The sequence below is a fragment of the Octopus sinensis genome, linkage group LG1, assembly GCF_006345805.1.
Source record: "Octopus sinensis linkage group LG1, ASM634580v1, whole genome shotgun sequence".
NCBI classification, from domain to species: Eukaryota; Metazoa; Mollusca; class Cephalopoda; order Octopoda; family Octopodidae; genus Octopus; species Octopus sinensis.
The window spans coordinates 43,945,222-43,963,546 of NC_042997.1; the positions used below are offsets into that span (position 1 = coordinate 43,945,222).

At 37.8% G+C, this 18,325-nt stretch overlaps 1 protein-coding gene across 1 annotated transcript; it reads right to left on the reverse strand.

The window, feature by feature from the left end:
- Window positions 1-1,846: 1,846 nt before the first annotated feature.
- On the reverse strand, window positions 1,847-18,051 carry LOC115217285 (methylosome subunit pICln). Its single transcript, XM_029786931.2, has 6 exons — window positions 17,804-18,051; window positions 9,762-9,901; window positions 9,339-9,428; window positions 8,665-8,766; window positions 3,938-4,072; window positions 1,847-2,076 (listed from the first exon to the last, which is right to left on the reverse strand). Exons 1-6 carry the CDS (start codon window positions 17,920-17,922, stop codon window positions 2,015-2,017), a joined length of 648 nt encoding a protein of 215 aa, XP_029642791.1. The 5' UTR covers window positions 17,923-18,051; the 3' UTR covers window positions 1,847-2,014.
- Between the last annotated feature and the right edge of the window lie 274 nt (window positions 18,052-18,325).

Here is an 18,325-nt window from a genome sequence, read left to right on the forward strand (position 1 = left end):
AGTCATGGGAGCTGTGCTGTTTTCTGACTTTGTAGGCATGTCCACGTGTGTTGGACACATGGAGATCAAAAAGGTGTTCAGTGTTGTTGTTGGTGAGGTGGTTGATAACTTTGTGGGTGTTTAAAGGTGTTCAGTGTTGTTGTTGGTGAGGTGGTTGATAATTTTGTGGGTGTTTACCAAGTCCATTGCCAGACGCCAGAGCTTCAGTGAATCCATGCCCAGGGAAACAAGGCGCTCAGAGTATGGTAGGTGTCTGATGGAGGGTATGTGTTTGGTTGCACGTCTCTGAACAGATTCCAGGAGGTCAATGTTCTGAGAAAGATAGGGGTTCCAAACTGATGATGCGAATTCCAAGTGTGGTCGTACCATAGTTGTATACAGCTTTAAATAGATGGCTGGAGAGCGGCTAACAAAAGTCTTGCTGAGTGATGCCAAGACACCCTCGGCCTTCTTGACAATTTTAGAGATATGCTTTGTCCAACTCCTGCAGGAGTTGACTGGCAACTGTCTAAACAGAGCTTCAATGGCATCAAGCTCAATGGTCTCAGGAGCCCTGCAAGATTTATGGTCAGAGTGCTTTCCTCCAGACTAAAAATACATAAACATGGCTGACTTATTTGAACTTGAGCTGAAAGTTTATACTGGATGTTAATGTCTTACTTTCTGAGCTATCAAAAGCAACATGCACGAGTAGTCAAAAATTTTGATTTGTCTCTTGTATTCTATCCAAATTTATATTCCACATATGCTCACTGTAAGCATTAATTATAGTCTTTTGGATCAGATCATGGTTGTGTAATGATCATCATCATCATCATCATCAATTAACGTCCGCTTTCCATGCTAGCATGGGAGTCTACAAATGCTAAGATGGCTTTAGCCATTCACAAAATAGCTTGTCATAAAGTAATGTAATCTTGCTTATAAAAGTAAAGTAGTAAACAAGGAACTTTAACTGATTATTGAGAGTTATATATTTCTTTACTACCCACAAGGGGCTAAACACAGAGGAGACAAACAAGGACAGAAAAACGGATTAAGTCGATTATATCGACCCCAGTGCGTAACTGGTACTTATTTAATCAACCCCGAAAGGATGAAAGGCAAAGTCGACCTCGGTGGAATTTAAACTCAGAACGCAAAGACTGATGAAACACTACTAAGCATTTCATCCGGCGTACTAATGATTCTGACAGCTCACCGCCTTATTATTGAGAATTATAGATTGGTTAGTATTTCAACTGCGTCTAATTAATGGAGTAGTTTCATCTTCCGAATGTTAATAGTGAAATCAAAGGGTTTTTGCTGGTTCCAGAAACAAAGTAATCTACAATATTCCGAGCATGATCTAAAATGCATACCCTGAGCTCACATTAATTATCACCATTCTATTTCTGGACATTTGTGTTGAGTTTCTATGAAATGAAGTGAGACATCTATCATTGTCAGGGACATCATGTAACATTCGGGAGGCACTTGTGGTTGAGTGAGACTGAGAAATAAATGCAAAGAAGTAGAGAAGTCATACGTCATGAGATGATAATACAGCTGTCATAAGCAACCAGTGAACTGCAGGGAGTTCTGAATGGAATGCCTAATGAAAAATTACCTTCAGTTTTTTTTTATTAGTGCAGCCAGCCATGTTTCATAAGGTCGGCTTCTCATTACAGCTTGTCCAAGTCAGTGATACAGGCTGGATATACCAATTTTTGCCAACACAGAAAGAAACGACAGTTATATAATGTTTGGTCAGTGTAACTTCTATACCAATAAATTTTTATGACTATTGTAAAAAGCCTCACAGTTTTGCATTGCAATAAAAATATTTCCCATATTTGTTTTAATAAATTTATTTATTTAATGATTCTATGAAAAGGATGGTCATGGTTAAAAAAAATATAAAAACGTTTTTGGCAGATGTAAATCCATTGATAGAGTTTTCTTTAATGAATTGTAGCAATGTTAATGGGTATTTAGAGAAATGGGTTCATGAGTTGACCAAATGAATAAATTTTCAAATATCTGCATCATCAAACTGGCCAGATTCCATCGGTTGTTCTTCATTTTGATTTTCTTCTAGAAATAATGAAGAAAAGAAAATTAAATTAAGAAATATTCACAGATTAGCTTTCTTTCTGACTTGATTCAATGTTTGAGATTAATAAAAGAAGAAAGATAATGTGGTAACATTCATGCATTCCTTAAACTTTTAGCATTTAAAATGGCCAAATCCAACCAAAGTATTCTACCTGCTCCATGTTCAAATTGGCCAGATCTGGCCTTTCATACCTATTCTACAATGTCATTCTAAAAATATGCAGTCACACCATTGAAATCTTGAAGCTATAAGATAACACATGATTAATTCAAAACAATCATCATCATCATCATCATTTAGTGTCCGCTTTCCATGCTAGCATGGGTTGGACGGTTCAACTGGGGTCTGGGAAGCCAATAAATAAGTACTTATTTATTCACAGGCCTTTAATGAGGACTTTACACGGTCCTTAAATTGCAGTCTTGACTTCTGCTGGGATTACCTTCCACTAAATTCCCCAAATAGCATCTGTTTAGGGATCCTGCTTTCATTCATTCAAACAAAGTATCCAATCCAATGTAACTGGTGTTTGTGCACCTTTGCCTCAATACTCAGGATACTGGCTTTCCTCAGGACCTGTGGATCTGGAGTTTTTAAGGTTCAGCCAACATTCAGAATGTGTCTCAGACATCTCTGATGGAAGCATTCAAGAACCATTACATGACATTTGTAAAGGGTCCACATGAGTAAAGGAGCGATTTCAGTACACATGCACAGTAGACAGCAATTTTTGTTCGCCTTGTGATGCCATGTTGGGACCAGGCATAAGACTCAGGAGACCTGAAGGAATCAGTTGTTCTCTGCAGCTTGAAAGACATTTGGTTCCACAGATATGGGTTTTCTGGTGCAGTCTAGAACATTACACCAGTCTTGTCCAAGCTAATGCTGAGTTCAAATGCCTTGCAAGAAGCACAAATACGATTCACAAGTATTTGCATATCATCCAGTGTATGAGTAACTAAGTCACAGTCATTTGCATAAATGTCATGAATAAGAGACAGGAAAACTTTTGAATTGATGCAGGTTAGAAAGATGGTCAGCAGATCGATACCTAACATATATCCCAGGGGAGCTGTCCACAGCAAAAGCATGAGTAAGAGTAGCAGCAAAGTACAGAGAAAAGAGAGTTGGGGCAAGAATGTCATCCTGCTTGACACCATTCTCTACAAGAATGGGTCTCACCATACCACCACAAACATTGACCCAAGCCCCCATCCCATCATGAAATGATTTGATTATTGATACAAAGTGATCTGGACACCCAGGCTAACCAAGTATTTTCCATAGGGAGGCCTTATTCAGTATCAAAGGCCTTGGTTAAATCAATGAATACCTGGACAAGATCCATATTCTGCTCATAGCACTTCTCCTGCATTATGAAAATCATATCCATCATTCCTCTTCTAGATTGGAAACCACATTGAGATTCAGGTAGGACATAATTTACAAGACACCACCTATTCAGGTGGGTAAGAAGAATACTTGCCAGAACCTTGCCAGCAGCTGATAGAAGAGCAATGCCTCTGTAGTTGCCACACTCTATTCTGGCTCCCTTTCTTTTATAGAGAGGAAGAATAATTGCATCCCTTGAGGACTTGCCACATTATATTACTTCAGGTTGTGTAAAGTGACTGAAGTTGTGTTTTGCCTGTGAGCCAAATCTAATACCAGGGTTGTAGTTACCCAAAACCAAAAGAAATGAAACAAAAGAAAATACAAGATACTTAAAAGGAAATATTTCATCAAAAATACTTCCAAAGTTTGTTTAGAAAAAAAGTACAATAAAAGCGAATTATATAAAGTTAGATTCCTTTGAAAAGTAAGAATGGTAAGAAATACCTGAAGTTAAAACGCCATTTGTAGAATGGCTGCTGTCTACAAAAATATTTTCTAGATGTTGTAGAGTTTCTTGGCCTCGGATAGACAGGTTCGAAAGACTGTTGGCGCTCTCCTCGTAGTCAACAATTTCATCAGCTGAACAAAAGTTGAAACAGAAAATGACAAATAATGTTTAACATTATCAAATAATAAAATAAGCAATTACATTCTGGAAGAGCTATTTTGGGCTTTAACCCCTTACCCAACAATTATTTTGAAAATAAATGTATTTTTTCAGACATATTTTTTAATTGTTTTATTTTACTATGTTTTGAATGGTGATTTCGAGGTATATTTCAAACCTTATTTATTATGAATTTTAATTCAATAATATTGATTTTAAATTACCGCTTTGGGCAGAAACGAGTTAACCCATTTTTAGATGAAGGAACTCGTTTGCTGTCGATTTTGGCGAGTCTATCTTTTGACGAGTTAACTCGCGAGAGATGGAAAAAAACGATTTCGGTCAAAACACATATATTCCTTTCTGCTGGGTAAGGGCTTTAAAAAAACCAAACACAAAAGGACTAAATTCACTTTTGTTCATTTCTTAATCGTATTACATCAAACCCGTGTAACCTTCCGCCAGTCACAATTCCACATCTCAAGAGCAAAGAAGATAAGCATCAGCTGTATCTATTAGCTTGGGGAGATGCAGGATGTGGAAGTCTGGGATGAGGCTAGAGTTTTTTTTATTCTTTTACTTGTTTCAGTCATTTGACTGTGGCCATGCTGGAGCACCACCTTGAAGAGTTTTAGTCAAACAAATCGACCCCAGGACTTATTTCTTAAGCCTAGCACTAATACTATCGGTCTTTTTTGCTGAACTGCTATGTTATGGGGATGTAAACACACCAACACCAGTTGTCAAGCAGGGATGGATAACAAAGATAGACACAAAGACAGACACACATGTATGACGGGCTTCTTTCAGTTTCTATCTACCTAATCCACTCACAAAACTTTGGTTGGGCCAAAGCTATAGTAGAAGACACTTGCCTCAGGTGCCATGCAGTGGGATTGAACCCAGATGCATATGGCTGAGAAGCAAGCTTCTAACAAAACAGCCACAATTGCGCCTATATCTAACAAGCTGGAATTACGATGATGATGATGATGATGATGATGGTCATCATTGTTTTCACATGCACTTTTCCATGTTGGCATGGGTTGGTTGGAATGTGAGGTAGATTTTCTACAGCCAGATGTCCTTCCTGTTGCCAATCTTCACTTGTTTCCAAGTAAGGGAATTCCCATGACCAAACATCTTTCCACAGAACACTGGAAACAAAGGACACTGCTTGCAGGATGGTAAACACTCATACACTATCAAGACAGTATTACACACACCCACACAGATATATATATATGTATATATATGTATTTATATATATAAGTATATGCATGTGTATATATGTGTATGTGTGTGTATATATGTATAATGTATGTATGTATATAAATAATCATCATCGTTTAACGTCCGTTTTCCGCGCTAGCACGGGTTGGACGGTTCGACCGGGGTCTGGGGAGCCAGGGGCTGCTCCAGGCTCCAATCTTTATCTGGCAGTGTTTCTACAACTGGATGCCCTTCCTAACGCCAACCACTCCGCGAGTGTAGTGGGTGCTTTTTACGTGCCACCTGCACTATATATATATATATATACCAATTAAGGACTGAACACGAAAAGTGGACTGTCAACATGCTAAATATAGACGTCAAATCGCCATTCTCCACAAAAGATTATGTTCTCAAATCAATTTGAGAACATAATCTTTTGTGGAGAATGGCGATTTGACGTCTATATCTAGCATGTTGACTGTCCACTTTTCGTGTTCAGTCCTTAATTGGTATATATAAATATTTTAATCTTCGGATTCTTTTTTAATATGCTAGACCACTGGTTTTAATTGATAAATATCAATTTCTACCCTTAATTAATTTTTTTTATATATATATATATATATATATATATATATATATATATATATACATATATATATATATATATACATATATATATATATACATATATATATATATACATATATATATATATACATATATATATATATATATATATATATATACATATATATATATATATATATATATATATATATATATATATATATACATATATATATATATATATATATATACTAGCAGCTAAGCCCGGTTTCACCCGGTCAGTTTGGATTCTGTGGCTGGCTGTAAAACCTGTTCTGTGTAAGCATTCGATTTGTTTGGGCATGCTTATGTTAAAAATACAATTTTAGAATAACTTTTTTCTGTTAAAACACTAAAAATAACTGACCAACAAAAAAACTCCCAAAAAACCAAGATTGAACCAAATCAAAAAAATAAACCCAAATACTAAGCGAACAAAGATGAACCCTCCCACTTCCATTGCGTATGCACACGCACACATTCACATACCACCCCCCTTAAATACACACATATATTCACAGAGTTGAAATGCTGTTTGATTTATTTTTTCAGCATGCAATTTTCATCATCCCACAACCAAGTATGACATCACTCCTTCATAAACACAAAAAGTATTATTATAGCAGATTACCTCGGTAACCATGGGAGCTATGAAAAAAAATATGACATAACCCCTTCCTTCCTAATTCATCTATCGCCCCTTCCTTTCTCATTCATAAACACAAGTGTATTATTATAGTAGAATATCTCGGTAACCATGGGAGCTATGAAAAAAATCCAAAGCCCAGCATCACCACCGGATCATTCTCCACATCTGTGTAATTTTTCATGCAATTCTACCCAGCCGTTTGACTGTGAATCCCAAGACAAAAAAGAAATTATATAAATATGACCTGTTGAGTTAAGTGCATGTACACGAACATCGAAACAAATATCAATAGAAATAGTAGTTGTGATACCTGTGTCGGTGGCACATAAAAAGAACCATCCGAACGTGGCCGTTGCCAGTGCCGCCTCGACTGGCTTCTGTGCCAGTGGCACATAAAAAGCACCATCCGAACGTGGCCGATGCCAGCGCCGCCTTGGCTGGCTTCCATGCCGGTGGCACGTTAAAAGCACCAACTGATCGTGGCCGATGTCAGACTCCCCCCCTGGCACCTGTGCAGGTGGCACGTAAAAAGCACCCACTACACCCGCGGAGTGGTTGGCGTTAGGAAGGGCATCCAGCTGTAGAAACACTGCCAGATCAGACTGGAGTCTGGTGCAGCCCCGGCTTCCAAGACTCCGGTCGAACCGTCCAACCCGTGCTAGCGTGGAAAACAGACGTTAAACGATGATGATGATGATGATGATATATTATATCTATATGCTGATGACCTTGCTCTAATAGCTGAGTCACTATCAAAACTAGTTTCAGGTGTGGAAGCAAGGTTGAATCGATGGGCCTTAGAGTCAATCTAGCAAAAACCAGAGTTTTAATAAGTAGGAAGGGCAGACAAATCACAAATCTCTTCAGGTAGATGGCCCTGCTTGATCAGTAGAAAAGGCGTAGGTAGAAACTCCATAAGATGTACCTGGTGTAAGCTATGGACACATGAGAGGTGCGGCAATATCAAATGAAGGTTAACTGGGAAGATAGTTTTTGTGTCTGGCAAATGCTCGGAGGCAATAAACACCGAAAATGCACAGAAAACAGCTTCCATCACATGCTAAGGGGCAAAACTAGAAGTAGTTGATAGCTTCTGTTACCTAGGTGACCAAGTCAGTAGTGGGGGTGGATCCTCTGAGAGTGTAGCTGCTAGAATAAAAATAGCCTGGCAAAGTTCAGAGAGCTTCTACTTCTGCTGGTGACAAAGGGCTTCTTGCTCAGAGTTATATGTATGATGCATGTGTGTGAACAGCCATGCTGCTCCTCATCTACATTGAATATTTCCCATCACCCATCCATATTTCTGAGAATGACAACTGGTCAAGTAAAGAATTGTTCTTGGTTTCTGGGTAAAAGGTTGGTGAATCAGGATCATCTGCTACTGTTGCTAAATTGTACCACTTGCTAAGAAACTAGACTCACAGTAGTCCGGTCAGACTAGCTGTACCTTGATACTATAGCAAGTAAATTTACCAATGTAAGCAATGGACTGACGATGAAGCACTACAAGTATTTTATTAACTTGTAGTACTGGCCTTAAAGTCTACAATGGACTTGACAAAAGCAGTAAATCTCTCTGGTGAATCCTCTTTTGAATACTAACATAAATATGAAATCTTTAGAGATGCACAAATGCATCTTACAAGAATATACTTTGCATTATTTTGACAATACTGAGTGAAGGCACATGGTTTAGTGGTTACGGGTATTCAGCAACCAGTTGTAAGGTTTGTGAGTTCGATTTCCAGTGGTGCATTGCATCCTTGAGCAAGACACTTTATTTCACATTGCTCCAGTTCATTCAGCTGGTAGAAAATGAGTAGTACTCGTATTTCAAAGGGTCAGCCTTGATACATTGTGTCATGCCAAATCTCCCTGAGAACTATGTTAAGGGTACACATGTCTGTGAGGTGCTCAGCCAGTTGCGTGTTAATTTCACGAGCAAGTTGCTCTGTTGATTGGATCAACTGGAACCCTTGTCAGCATCCTGATGGAGTGCCAATCACATTGACAATATCAGGTTGAAATGATTTATGCTCACAAAAAGAATATTTTTAAAACAGTAAATATTAAAAACGAATGTCCTCTTACTCTCATCTTCCTCGTCAACATCTTCAAATTCAGAATCTATCAGCTGGTTTTCATCTGGATGCAGAGCTGAACAAGTTGAAAGTGTTTGGAATATTAAATTTACTGCAAGAGAGAAAAAACAATATTTAAATTCAATTGAAAGATCTTTTGTATTCAATCATTTAACATCCATTTTTCTATGCTAGCATGGATTATGGCCAGGTGTTCGTTTTGTTGCCAACCATACCTTGTTTTTCAAGTAAAGGTGTTTTCTTATCCCATAGAGTCAACACTGTAAAGCGTTTGGCGTTTGGAAGTGCATCCGACTGTAAAAATCATGCCAAAACAAACACAGAAGTCTGGTGCAGGTTCCTGCCCAGCCAGCTCTGGTCAAACCGTCCAACCCATACCAGCATGGAAGGTGGACGTTAAACGATGACAATCTTCCAAAGAGCAGAGTGATGCAGTTACGCTATGCAATGTTAAAATTGATGCAAGTATTCTCACATTCAGATAGAACACGTGCATATATGTATACAATGGGCTTCCATTCAGTTTCCACTTAGACTTGCTCATGGTGCTACAATGTGGGACTGTACCTGACATCATCTTGTTACAAAACAAACTACAAAGCTGTACCTTTGCCTATACGTAAACAACACTTAATTGATTTGATAGAAACGTTTAGCACTTACACGTGCCCGAGTCCTGAGGTACTAAATGTATCTCAGTCAAATCATCATCATCATCATCTTCTGATTGGTTTTCATTGTTTGTGTCATCGTCTGAAAAGTAAAGAATAAAGTTTTGAATTAAAACATTAAAGACGTCATATGACAAATCCTCATCACTTCAACTGTTCTTGTAGCCATTTCGACAAGTTCCAAACGAAGGGACATAACTTTGTTTTCTCAAACAATGTCGAAAACTTGAATCGAGATTATCCAAGTAAATGACAAGAACTCCTGAACGGGTTTTGAACCCGAAAACACCAAACAAGGGAGATAACTCTAATAAGGTCGGTTACTTAAAATTTTTCAATAATTAAGACATATACTGTCTTAAAAAAAATTTCAATGAAAACTTTTACTAAGGATTAATAAATAACGAGTACTTACCATCTAAAAGGCAGTTGATGATCATATAAATACAAGGACGAGGAAAACTTGACTGGTCTTTAGAGACTCCATGCACAGATATTGCTGGATATTCTATGGAAAAACCTTTGTTATCTTCATAGCCAACCCATGAAAGCCGACTAAAAAAAACAATACAAGAATAGGGGTTACTTAAATATTCGTCTAGAAAAAAGCTTTACTTGGTATCTTAGTATGACTTCTGACATGTTGTTATCAATGAGATGCTGAGAAAAGCGAATGTAGCCCTATGTCTTGGAGAGAGAGAGAGAGAGAGAGAGGTAGAGACAATGAATATAATGTTGTTTGGTTCCCTGGACAACCAGCTCATTGAATTAGCTTCCAAAGTGACCGAACAATCCACAAACCCATGTCATTCTCAACAAAGTGTGACAAAGTCGAATCTTTGAATTACAAACACAGTTCTTCAAACAAGATTCTATACAGTTTTTGCCTATCCAAATTCTCCCCCACAAAATGCTTGTATCAACCTGAGGCTGTGCAAATGCACTTGCCCAAGATGCCATGCAGTAGGATTGAACCCGTAACTACTTCTCAACAGCTCAGCCATGCTATTCATGTAGATTTTTAATGTTTAGAGCAGTGGTTCTCAACTGGGGTCCATGTAAGATTTTGTTGTGAAAATTTATCTGCTTTAAATTGGTTATGCTTCTGCAATACACAAAATATTAAAAAAATTTTCTAATACAATTCCTAATAAAATTTATTTAAGATTGATTGATTGATTCTAGTTTCAGTTCATGAGCTGTGGCCATGCTGGGGCACCGCCATCTTGATATATATGATTTTTAAAATATTTTTTCCTACTCTAGGCGTAAGGCCTGAAATTTTGGGAGAGGAGGCCAGACGATTAGATTGATGCCAGTACGCAACTGGTACTTAATTTATTGACCCCGAAGGGATGAAAGGCAAAGTCAACCTCGGCGGAATTTGAACTCAGAATGTAAAGGCAGACAAAATATCACTAAGCATTTGACCCTAAGCTAGGCTAACATTTCTGCCAGCTCTCCGCCTTTATGATTTTTAAAAATATTGAATGGCTAGAAGGGTCTGTCTGAGTAAAATAGAAATCAAAGGGGTCCATAGGTGAAAACTAGTTGAAAAACACTGCTTTAGAGGAAGAAGAGCAGCCCATTGTCTCTTTTCAGCACCTCAGACACTGGTGGGAGGAAGATATCCTCGGATGTGGAGACCTGCTGGCAACACTGTGGACTTGTCTAAAGCTGTCCAACAATGGATTAAGTCTAAAGCCGTCCAACAATGGATTAAGTCTATCATCTAAAATATGATGACATAGTTAATACTACTTAATTAGAGAAACTGCAGCAAGAGATCATCCTTGGTTCTTATACTGACATTCCTTCTCTTACATGTTTCAGTCATTTGACCATGGCCATGTTGGAGCACCACCTTAAAGGGTTTTAGTCGAAGAAATTGACCCAAAGACTTATAAACACACTATTATCAGTTGTCAAGCAATGGTGGTGGGGAGAGGCAAATTCAGACACAAAGACACATAAATACACACACAACAAGCTTCTTTCAGTTTCCGTCTACCAAATCCACTTACAAGGCTTTGGTTGGCCCGAGGTTATAGTAGAAGACACTTGCCTAAGGTGCCATGCCGTGGGACTGAACCTGGAACCATGTGGTTGGGAAACAAGCTTCTTACCACACAGCCAGGCCAGCAAATAGAGCAACTTTCTACATACTCTTTTACTTGTTTCAGTCATTTTGACTGCGGCCATGCTGGAGCACCGCCTTCAGTCGAGCAAATCGACCCCAGTACTTATTCTGTCGGTCGCTTTTGCCAAACCGCTAAGTGACGGGGACGTAAACACACCAGCATCGGTTGTCAAGCAATGCTAGGGGGACAAACACAGACATACATATATACGACAGGCTTCTTTCAGTTTCCGTCTACCAAATCCACTCACAAGGCTTTGGTCGGCCCGGGGCTATAGCAGAAGACACTTGCCCAAGATGCCACGCAGTGGGAATGAACCCAGAACCATGTGGTTGGTTAGCAAGCTACTTACCACACAGCCACTCCTGCGCCTATTTATTTCAATTTTATTTAGTTTCAGCTCACAAGCTGTGGCCATGCTGGGGCACCACCATTTGGTGTTGCTACATGATTTTACTTCACGAATGCTTTTTAGCAATTGCCATTTGGTGCAGCTGCCCTCATCTGCACCTCCTGCCGTGAATACATATATTGATCCTGTATCAAACTTTTCAACAAGATCCAATGTGTCAAATACCTCAATGTTCTCATATATGTCACAATACCCTTCGACAAAGATTTCTATTGTAGGTTTCCGTAGTGCTTTTTGTACTTATTCTAATAAAGCAGTGAGTTGGCAGCATTTGTCCATTCTTATGTTCTGGATTCAAATTCTGCCAAGATTAACTTGTCTTTCATCTTTTCAGGGTTGATAAAATAAGTACCAGTTATGCACTGGGGTTCGATGTAATCAACTGACACTCTCAGCCACAAATTTCAGGCCTTGTGCTGATAGTAGAAAGAATTATTATTATTGGGGCAGCCCCTGGCTCCCCAGACCCTGGTCGAACCGTCCAACCCGTGCTAGCGCGGAAAACGGACGTTAAACGATGATGATGATGATGAATAACACATTTAGAAGGGTTTCTAGTTATAATGGTTTGCAGAAGCATGACATATTTGATGAAAAACTGAATATGTATTTAAAGTTAAGTGTTTCCGAGGATAAATTAAATTTTTAGGCACAAGCATGGCTGTGTGGTTAAGAGGTTTTTCAATCAAGTAGTCTTGGGTTCAGTTCAACTTCACATCACTTTCGGCAAATGTCTTCTACTATAGCTTTGGACTGACTAATGCCTTGTGAGAGAATTAGATAGACAGAAACTATGGAAGCCCACACACACACATTTCTTCACCACTGGTGTTGGTTTGTTTGTTTCTGTAATGTAGCAGTTCAGCAAAAGTGAATGACAAAATAAGTACCAGGCTTTAAAAAGTAAGTAAAGGTAAATGGTAAAGACCCACTTTGGTCATGAATGACCATGGGATTGCACCTAGGGAAAGTTCCCCTCTGAAGCACAAGTCTGGGCAAGGTTGTTTATAGAAGACCAACAGTTGCCAATGTATACAAGCGTCCCCTTTTCGTGCCACTGATGTTATCCAAGGGAAAGGGGCCATTACAGCTTGGCACTAATGATGTCACAACACATTTCTACAACTGAGTGAACTGGAGCAACATGAAATAAAGTATCTTGCTCAAGAACACAACTCACAGCTCAGTCTTGGAATCAAACTCACAACCTTATGAATGTAAGCTCAACCCTCTAACCACTGAGCCATGCACCTTCACAAAAAGTAAGGACTAGGATCAAGGTGGTGCCCCAGTAAAAGATGAAAATATGTAAAATAAAAAACGTTTTCCTGGAAAAGTTGAAAAGTAGGTTGGAGTTGAGTCCTGGAATTTGTATGTTAGTAAGTGATGGGTTGGTTTCCCCTTTGCGCAGCACCTACAACAAAAACACCAGCTTTTCCATATAAATCTTCTACAGCATCCACATGTATATAACACTGCAACAAAAGGAAAACAGTGCACAAACATACATTTGATACTCACAGATGAAAATATTTGGCCAACACAGACCAAAATGCGAAGACCTGTTGAGGCAAGCAAAATCGAAATCGATCAAAAAATCAATAGAAATTGTAGTTGTGATCCCAGTGCTGATGGCACATAAAAAGATCCATCCGAACATGGCTGTTGCCAGCGCCGCCTTGACTGGCACGTAAAAAGCACCCACTATACTCACTGAGTGGTTGGCGTTAGGAAGGGCATCCAGCTGTAGAAACACTGCCAGATCAGACTGGAGCCCAGTGCAGCCTCCTGGCTTCCCAGACCCCGGTCGAACCGTCCAACCCATGCTAGCATGGAGAACGGACGTTAAATGATGATGATAAGTGTGTTTGATGTATATGGGAAAATGATGTATTGTTGTGTTTTAATCTGAAAGGCCTGACTGAGCAGGCCTAAGAAAGAAAGTATTGCAACCATGACCACCTCATCTGTCACCCGGAGGTACATTATCAATTGTGTTCTGCCTTATTTTTAAGATGATTGGTTTTGATTTATCGGATGTTTTGGTTGATGTAACAGCTCAGGTGACCATGGACAGCAGTGATTCTCAACCATCTTTCTCTATGTTCACTATTCTACTCTGGTGAACCCCCATAACGATTTCATGTCTAAAAACTAGTTTTATAGATTCCTTTTTTGTTTCTTACACATTTATTTGTTTATAACAATACTGAGAGAACATTTTTCAGGGGCCAGAAACCTAGCTGTTTCTTGCAATAAATACATCTAAAGAATGAGCCCTTAAAATATCACTGTATACTCCCAAATTACTATTTTGCTTGTGTGGACCCCCAAAATCTTATAGGGTCCCCAATTGAGAACTACCAATGCAGAGCCCCCCTGCATTGCATTACTGGTTTTTAATGTTTATTTTTCCATGTCAGCATGAATAAGAAACACATTTTCCACTCATCTGAAACAAGGAAGTTGTCTGGGTGGGAAATTAAAAATGTCAACCCAGCCAAAATTAAATATTAATTATTAAATATAAAATATTTTCAGTTCATTATGAAAATAGTAATTAAAGACTTTAGCATTCAGATTACTCATTCAAATGTAATGTTTGCTTATTCACACTGTTTTCAATTAATCATGCATTATCTTGTAGCTACACGATTTGTTGGTATAATTGTTTATTTTTAGAATGATATTGCAAAGTAGGTGTGAGAGGCTGGATCTGGCTGGCTTTAGCATAAAATAGAATATTTGAGCTAGATACAACCGGTTTGAATTCCAAAGAGTTAACGCAAGAATCTGTTAATGCAATTCAATAAAATGGTTATTTCGATGTTTGACAAGCACAATATCTGCTGCATTTCAAATGTAATGAGTAATGCTTTTAATCACATGTAAAAAAACATTTCGACTTCATCTTTATATATAAAAGTGAGGTTGTGTGCTGTCTGTCTCCTACGATTTAGATTCCTAACTACTCCCACATTTTGCAGTGCAGTTTAACCAAAACCGGGTATCTTATAGTCGTGATTCATATCAAGCCCTTCTGGGTATTAGCGCGCGTCTACGATGAGTCTACGATTTTAAAAATAATTTACCATCATTTTATTCCATTTTAATGCATTTTTTCGCTATTATATAAGGGAAGTAACTCTCTAAAAATGTCTACGATGAGTCAACGATTTAAACAAAAATTTACCCTAATTTTTTTCCCATTTTTAATGCATTTTTTTGCTATTTTTTGGCTATAACTCTCTAAAAATGCTTATATAGTTATTTCCCTTACAAACCCGAGCAACGCCGGGCGATACTGCTAGTAATACATAAGATGTAGTTCAAAATATAGGTAAAAGTCAACTGATTTTTATGAAGTGTCATTTCAAAATGAAAAAAATGCGCACCTTTGTTTTATGAGTAATATTGGTTTAAAAGTTTGACACAAGGCCAGCAATTTCGGGGCAGGGAGTAAGTCGATTGCATCGATCCCCATGATCAACAGGTACTTATTTTATCGACCCCGAAAGGATGAAAGACAGAATTTGAACTCAGAACGAAAAGACGGACGAAATGCCGCAAGGTATTTTGTCCGGCGTGTTAACGACTTTGCCAGCTTGCCGCCTTTTTTATGAGTTAATATCAATTGACGCTTCATATAAGAGTATAAATCAGACACAGGTATTAGATTTTAAGCGTATGCATATGAAGAAATACAACTGTTTTAAAAATATACATAACTAGCAGTATCGCGCGGCGTTGCTCGGGTTTGTAAGGGAAATAACTATATAAGCATTTTTAGAGAGTTATAGCCAAAAATAGCAAAAAAATGCATCAAAAATGAAAAAAAAATGACGGTAATTTTTTTTTAAAATCGTTGACTCATCGTAGACATTTTTAGAGAGTTACTTCCCTTATATAATAGCAAAAAAATGCATTAAAATGGAAAAAAATGATGGTAAATTTTTTTTTAATCGTAGACTCATCGTAGACATTTTTAGAGAGTTACTTCCCTTATATAATAGCGAAAAAATGCATTAAAATGGAAAAAAATGATGGTAAATTATTTTTAAAATCGTAGACTCATCGTAGACGTGCGCTAATACCCAGAAGGGCTCGATATGAATCACGACTATAAGATACCCGGTTTTGGTCACACTGCACCGCAAAATGTGGGAGTAGTTAGGAATCTAAATCGTAGGAGACAGACACACAACTTCACTTTTATATATAAAGATATCACCCATAGGTTATCCCCCACCTCATACATGTGTTATAAGGTAAATTTGATTAGTATTCAAACAGAACTCAACGTGTGATGGACAGTTATTGTAGAATCACTAATTCTTTCAGCAGAGTTTCGCAGTTGTACAGGAAAGTAGTACAATTTGTGTCGGCATTTCATCAATGAGGCTATCATCTTACCACGTGTGGCGCTAAGACTGACGAAATGTTGATATAAATACATTAACCCGTATCTTGCATAATATATCTTTAGATAGTCACATCGTGATGTGGCCTCCTTCTCACAACTCGGTTACTGAGCTCAGGAGGCTCTCAAAATTCTCAAATCTTTCCAACATCTTTAGCATACGTCCGCAAATTTACATTACATTACTGCATGTACTCTATATGCACTTTCTGACAAGTTGCGGTGCACCTGAGCACTGTATACAATAATTTCATTATTATATTATTAAATACTACTTTTCACTATCAACTCCGAAAACTTATTGTTTAGCAGGTTAATTTCTTTTATATCGCACACTACCGCCAAAACAATATAGTGGACAATTTGTACCAGTTTTACTTTAAAATGACTCGGATGGTCACAGATGATTGATCACAAGACAGTCAACATAAGAATGACTTGGCTTAGAGGTGAGACACAAGAAACCACAGATGGGAACAGCGAAAGCAAGCATTTCTAGTCGGGAGTTGTCACCTCATCCGAAGTTAGGATGGGTGGATGGGTGCTGGGTCATCTCCTCTTTCGGTCGTAAACTCAAAAGTATATTATTACAAGGAACCGGGGAAACAGACAACAATGACTCTTAAAACCATGCAATCTACAGCAGACCTATATATATATATATATATATATATATATATATAAACTTGGAGAAGAGAAATAGAGAAATAACGCGTGCGTTCGGTCATATAGTAATATAATAATAAGGCGATAAATAAATAAAATATATGCATATATACATACATATATGTACATACTTACATCTACATGTATATATACATGCATACATACATATATATGAGTACAGGACACCACACATAAACGTAGAACACAACGAGAGACGAGAACATAAAATCAAACAAGGAAACGGACTTTTACCCACAAGGGGCTAAACATAGAGGGGACAAACAAGGACCCTAGTGCGAAACTGGTACTTTATTTATCGACTCCGAAAGGATGAAAGGCAAAGTCGACCTCGGCGGAATATATATATATATATATATATATATGCGATACAAGTACCATATATATATATATAGCGAGAGATAAAAGCTTTCATTGTTATCGCGGTTAATTACATAAACGCATGCTATTTTGTGTATTGTTGTATATTCACTGGAACAATCTAAAGCTTCTATTAATAAAACGTGTGTAAGAAATACCTATCAAACTATAGAGAACGATGGAAACAACACAAAGTATTAGTAAAGAACTAAACACGAGGTAAATATTCTGGAAGCGAAAAACTGGAATCGACAAAAAGTTACCAAATTATTAAGTTTATGAAGGAAAGAAAAGTTGTTAATATGGATATCTATATGTAATAAAGCGTTTTTTCTTTTTTTTTTTCTCTCTCCCAATATGTGTGAAAGCAACAACAAACAACAAAAAAAACAACTTGAGATAAACAATTTAGTAATTAGTAATTATTTACTAATTATTACCTTTCTGCAACATAGAGTTTCCCTAATCCAAGAGATTTTTTCTGCACGAATACTTCCACGTCAGGCTGTTCGCAATGAATACCTTCAGTCGGTGGAGGGAAATTGGTGAGTTTTACCATAACTTATGGTTTTCTCATTTAACGTTCGCTTTTAATTAACTTAATTAATTTTTTTCCGAGTGTCCTCATCAAAACCGAAACCAATTAAGACTCAGCTGGAACAACCAACGCCATCAAGCGACTAAACTTAGTATTAGTTCGAGCGGACTTTGGGGTTATCTCCCTTGAGCTGTCTCCACTAATTCTCGACTTAATTGAAATTTGCTATAACCTGTTGCTTGCTTCAGTTATTGGACTGCGGCCGCACTGGAGCACCGCCTTGCCGAATTTAGTCATGTGGTTCTCAACCAGTTTTTACTTATGAACCCTTTTGATTTCTATTTTACTTGCATAGACATTCATAACTATACGATGTTTAAAAATTGCATATTTTTGGTGATTAAATATTAATAGAAAGTGTTAA